The sequence below is a fragment of the Scylla paramamosain genome, chromosome 8, assembly GCF_035594125.1.
Source record: "Scylla paramamosain isolate STU-SP2022 chromosome 8, ASM3559412v1, whole genome shotgun sequence".
Classification (NCBI taxonomy): Eukaryota; Metazoa; Arthropoda; class Malacostraca; order Decapoda; family Portunidae; genus Scylla; species Scylla paramamosain.
Window position 1 is genome coordinate 10,635,800 of NC_087158.1, and position 5,000 is coordinate 10,640,799.

Below are 5,000 nucleotides of genomic sequence, written 5' to 3' on the forward strand. Positions count from 1 at the left end.
CCACTCTCTTCTGGTTATTCACCAATGACCTTCTAAACCAAACTTCTTGTCCTATCCACTCCTACGCTCATGATACCACTCTGCACTTTTCCTCGTCTCTTCATAGACGTCCAACACTTCAGGAAGTAAACATTTCACGCAGGGAATCCACAGAACACCTGTCTTTTGATCTTTCTAAAATTTTTGATTGAGGCAGAGCAAACTTGGTATTGTTCATTGCCTCAAAAACTCAATTCTCCATCTATCAACTCGATACAAACTTCCATACAACTATCCCCTCTTCTTCAATGACACTCAGCTGTCCCCCTATTCTACAATGAACATCCTCGGTCTGTCTTTTACATATAATCTGAACTGGAAACTTGACGTCTTATCTCTAGCTAAAACAGCTTCTATGAAGTTAGGTGTTCTGAGACGTCTCCGCCAGTTTTCCTTAACCACAGAGCTGCTAACTCTGTACATACTTCCATGTATGGGGTATGCTTCCCATATCTGGGGAAGGTTCCATTCATACCGCTCTTCTAGACAGGGTGGAATCAAAAGCTTTTCGTCTCATGAACTCTCCTCTAACTGACTGTCATCAGCCTCTCTCTCACCGCCACAGTGTTGCATCTCTAGGAATCTTCTACCGCTATTTTCATGCTGACTGCTCTCCTGATCTTGCTAATGGAATGCCTCCCTTCCTCCCTCAGCCTCACTGCACAAGACTTTGTTCTTTCTCTTACCCCTATTCTCTTCCCCTCTCTAATGCAAGAGTTAACTAGTATTCTCAATCCTTCATCCCTTTCTCTGGTAAACTCTGGAACTCCCTACCTGCTTCTGTATTCCTTCCTATGACTTGAAATCCTTCAAGAGGGAGGTTCCAAAACACTTATCCTTCAATTTTTGACTACCACTTTGTACCCATTTCTGGAACTGGCATCCCAGCGGGATTTTTTTTTTACTGGATTTTTGTTGCCCTTGGGCAGTGTCTCTCCTATATATATACATAGAGAGAGAGAGAGAGAGAGAGAGAGAGAGAGAGAGAGAGAGAGAGAGAGAGAGAGAGAGAGAGAGAGAGAGAGAGAGAGAGAGAGAGAGAGAGAGAGAGAGAGAGAGAGAGAGAGAGAGAGAGAGAGAGAGAGAGAGAGAGAGAGAGAGAGAGAGAGGAGGGTGGGGGGAGGGAGGGAGGGAGGGAGGGAGGGAGGGAGGGAGGGAGGGAGGGGAGCGAGCGGAGTCGAGAGAGAGAGAGAGAGAGAGAGAGAGAGAGAGAGAGAGAGAGAGAGAGAGAGAGAGAGAGAGAGAGAGAGAGAGAGCAATTGGTGCAACACCCTCCTCATTCCTGACCGTCTTGGAGATGCGCCCAACATTCTTGACCTTTTCCTAACTTCTCATCCTGCTTAAGCTGTTAACCTCTCCTCTCTATTGGGCTCCTCTGATCAGAATCTCATATCTGTATCTCGTCCTATCGCTCCAATCCCTTCTCAGTATCCTCCTAAGCGAAGGTGCCTCTGACGTTTTCCCTCTGCTAATTTGGGACCTGAGGAGGTATTTTGCTGATTTTCCTTGGAATAACTACTGCTTCCGTGTCGGAAACCCGTCCCTGTGTGCCGAGCACATTATAGAGTTGATAGTGTCTGGCATAGAGCTGTACATTCTTCACTCTTTTTCTTGACCTAAACCTTCCAAACCTTGGTTTAACACAGCCTGTTCTCGTGCTAATCATGATAGAGAGGTGGCCCATGAAGGGTACTTGAGCCTTCCATCACCTGAATATCATGCGCTTTTTTACTTCTGGCCGGAATCATGCCAAGTCATGCCAAGTCTCCAACTAGCCAAGACTCCTTCATTGATAGAAAGTGTAAAAATCTTTCAAGATCTAACTCCCTTCGTGAATTCTGGCACGTAGTCAAAAACATCTCCAATAACTTTTTTTCTTCATCTTTCCCTCCTTTATTTTAACCTGATGGCACCACTGCCATCTCATCTATTTCTAAAGCTGAACTCCTCGCTCAAACAGTTGCTAAAAATTCTACCTTGGATGATACAGGATTTGTTCCTCCGTTTCCTCCATCCTCTGACCACTTTATGCTGCCAATTAAGATGATTCGCAATGATGTTTTCTATATCCTCGCTGGCCTAAACTCTCGGGAGACTTATGGACCTGATGGGGTGCTTTCTATTGTTCTCCTAAACTGTGCATCCATGCTTGCACCTTGCCTAGTGAAACTCTTCCAGCTCTGTATATTAACTTCTACATTTTCTCCCTGAAAAATTGCCTATATTCAGGGTGACCATTCTAATCCCTCAAACTGCCGTCCTATCGCTTTATTTTTCCTGCCTATCTAAAGTTTTTTTTTATTTTTAATCTATCCTCAATATGAATATTCTTAGGCATCTATCACTTCACAACCATTTATCTGATCGCCATTATGGGTTCCGTCAAAGCCACTCTATTTGTGATCTTCTGGCTTTCCTTCTTGGGTCTTGGTCATTCTCTTTTAGATATTTTGGTGAAAATTTTCCTGTTGCCTTAGACATATCAAAAACTTTTGATGGAGTCTGGCACAAAGCTTTGATTTCGAGTCTACCCTCCTACGGTTTTTATCCCTCTCTATGTAACTTCATCTCAAGTTTCCTTTTTGACCGTTCTATTGCAGCTGTGGTAGACGGTCACTGTTTTTATACTAAATATATTAACAGTGGTGTTTTGTCCTGTCACCCACTCTCTTCCTATTGTTCACCAATGATCTTCTAAACCAAACTTCCTGTCATGTCCACTCTTACGTTGATGATACCACCGTGCACTTTTCCACGTCTTTTTGTAGACGCCCAATCTTTCAGGAAGTAAACAGTTCATGCAGGGAAGCCACAGAATGCCTGACTTCTGATCTCTCTAAAATTCCTGATTGCGGCAAAGGAAACTTAGTATTGTTCAATGTCTCAAAAACTCAAATCCTCCATCTATCAACTCGATACAACCTTCCAGACAACTATCCCCTCTTCTTCGATGACACTCAGGTGTCCCCCTCTTCTACACTGAACATCCTTGGTCTGTCCTTTACTTATAATCTAAACTGGAAACTTTACATTTCATCTCAAGCTAAAACAATTTCTATGAACTTAGGTGTTCTGAATCGTCTCCATCAGTTTTCTCATTGCCTCAGCTGCTAATTCTGTCCAGGGACCTCATCCGTCCATGTATGGAGTATGCTTCACATGTATGGAGGGGTTCCACTCATACCGCTCTTTTAGACAGGGTGGAATTAAAAGTTTTTCGTCTTATCAACTCCTCTTCTCTAACTGACTGTCTTCAGCCTCTTTCTCATCACCGTAATGTTGCATCGCTTGTTATCTTCTACTGCTATTTTCATGCCAACAGCTCTCCTAATCTTGCTAACTGAATGCCTCCCCTCCTCCCGCGGCCTCACTGCACAAGAGTTTCTTCTTTCTCTCACCTCTATTCTGTCCACATCTCTAATGCAAAAGTTAACCCGTATTCATTCATCCCTTTCTCTGGTAAACTCTGGAATTCCCTGCCTGCTTCTTTATTTCCACTTTTCTATGACTTGAACTCTTTCAAGACACTTAACCTGTAATATTTTAATACCGCTTTCGATTCTGTTCGGGGACGGGGACTTCAGTGGACTTTTTTTTTTTTTAGTTTTGTTGCCCTTGACTGGGCCCCTCCTATATAGAAAAAAAAAATAACCGAAAGATAAAAGTTAGGGGTTCTTTGGCTTCGCGTGAACTTTTAATTCCTGTTGAGTTGAGAATATGGCAAAGGACTTTGAGAAATGCAGAATGGAATCATGAGAATATGAATGAACAGGACAAAAAATTTCACCGAGATCATTTATGAATAACAGGAATATAGTAGGTGATAGAAAAGAGTCTATTGGAACACTGCTGTTAAAACGTGTAAGTTTAGAAGAACAACGAACAGTAACCACATACCACTGCAGTGAGAGAATAGCCAGAAAGGAAAAGTGTATGCCCGATGGCTTTTCTTGTGTTCTTATGAAACTTGATATAAAGGGGCAAAGAAAGAAATAAAAATTATATGAGTTATATATATATATATATATATATATATATATATATATATATATATATATATATATATATATATATATATATATATATATATATATATATATATATATATATATATATATATGAATGGTTTATGACAGTCTTTAGAAAGAGAATGTCCAGTGGATCGTTCTTTACGAAATTTATACTGACAATCATGAAAGAAAGTTGTGAGCAAAAGGTGCTTTAGAATCTTGTTGAGGGCGGACTTGAAAGTTTTAGTGACAGGAAATCGAATGTAAAGGACAGTCGGTTGGTGGATCACATTCTCTCGCTTTAGCCGATGCCATAGTCAGGTGACAGATGAACCATCTATTTCCTCGCTACCTTGCGGTTGCTTATCAGGGCTGGGCGCGTTACTGTCTGTCCCGCCATGAGGATAGTGCATGCCAGCTGAGAGGATGGAGAGGTTCCTGAAAGGGCTGCTGAGGCTGAGGAGTTTGTCCCGTCCATCCTCTTGTTAGCACCCTCCACAGCATATTTCATTGGTACTGGTCAGCAGCTCGGCGGCAACAGGTGGGTGAGGATGAGGCGTGTGGATGAGTTACGTAAGTGGGATAGAATGGGGTGGGTTGCGCACTTCCGTGGTAGATCAGGTGTTGCCCGCCTTGGTATGCGTCTCTTTATCTTTCATTTTGTTCTGTTGTTGTTGTTGTTGTTGTTGTTGTTGTTGTTGTTGTTGTTATATGTAAATGGTCATTCTTCCTACTGCTGTTGCTGGCACTACTGCTGATGGTGCTACTGCTGCTGCTCCTTCTGCTCCTGCTGCTGCTGCTTCTGTTACTGTTACTACTCTCGCTGCTACTGATGCTACTCTCGCTGCTGCTCTTGCTGCTGCTGCTGCTGCTACTACTACCACTACTACTGCCACTACTACTACTACTACTACTACTACTACTCTCAGTGCTGCTGCTGTTACTCTCGCT

General features: G+C 42.6%; 1 protein-coding gene across 1 annotated transcript in view; it reads left to right on the forward strand.

The window, feature by feature from the left end:
• The first annotated feature begins 4,600 nt into the window (after positions 1 to 4,600).
• Positions 4,601 to 5,000, forward strand: part of LOC135102523 (ice-structuring protein 4-like) — a 1,147-nt gene continuing 747 nt past the window's right edge. Inside the window, exon 1 of the mRNA XM_064007803.1 lies at positions 4,601 to 4,641. Coding sequence (XP_063863873.1) covers positions 4,601 to 4,641 — 41 coding nt within the window. The remainder of the gene's footprint in view (positions 4,642 to 5,000) is intronic.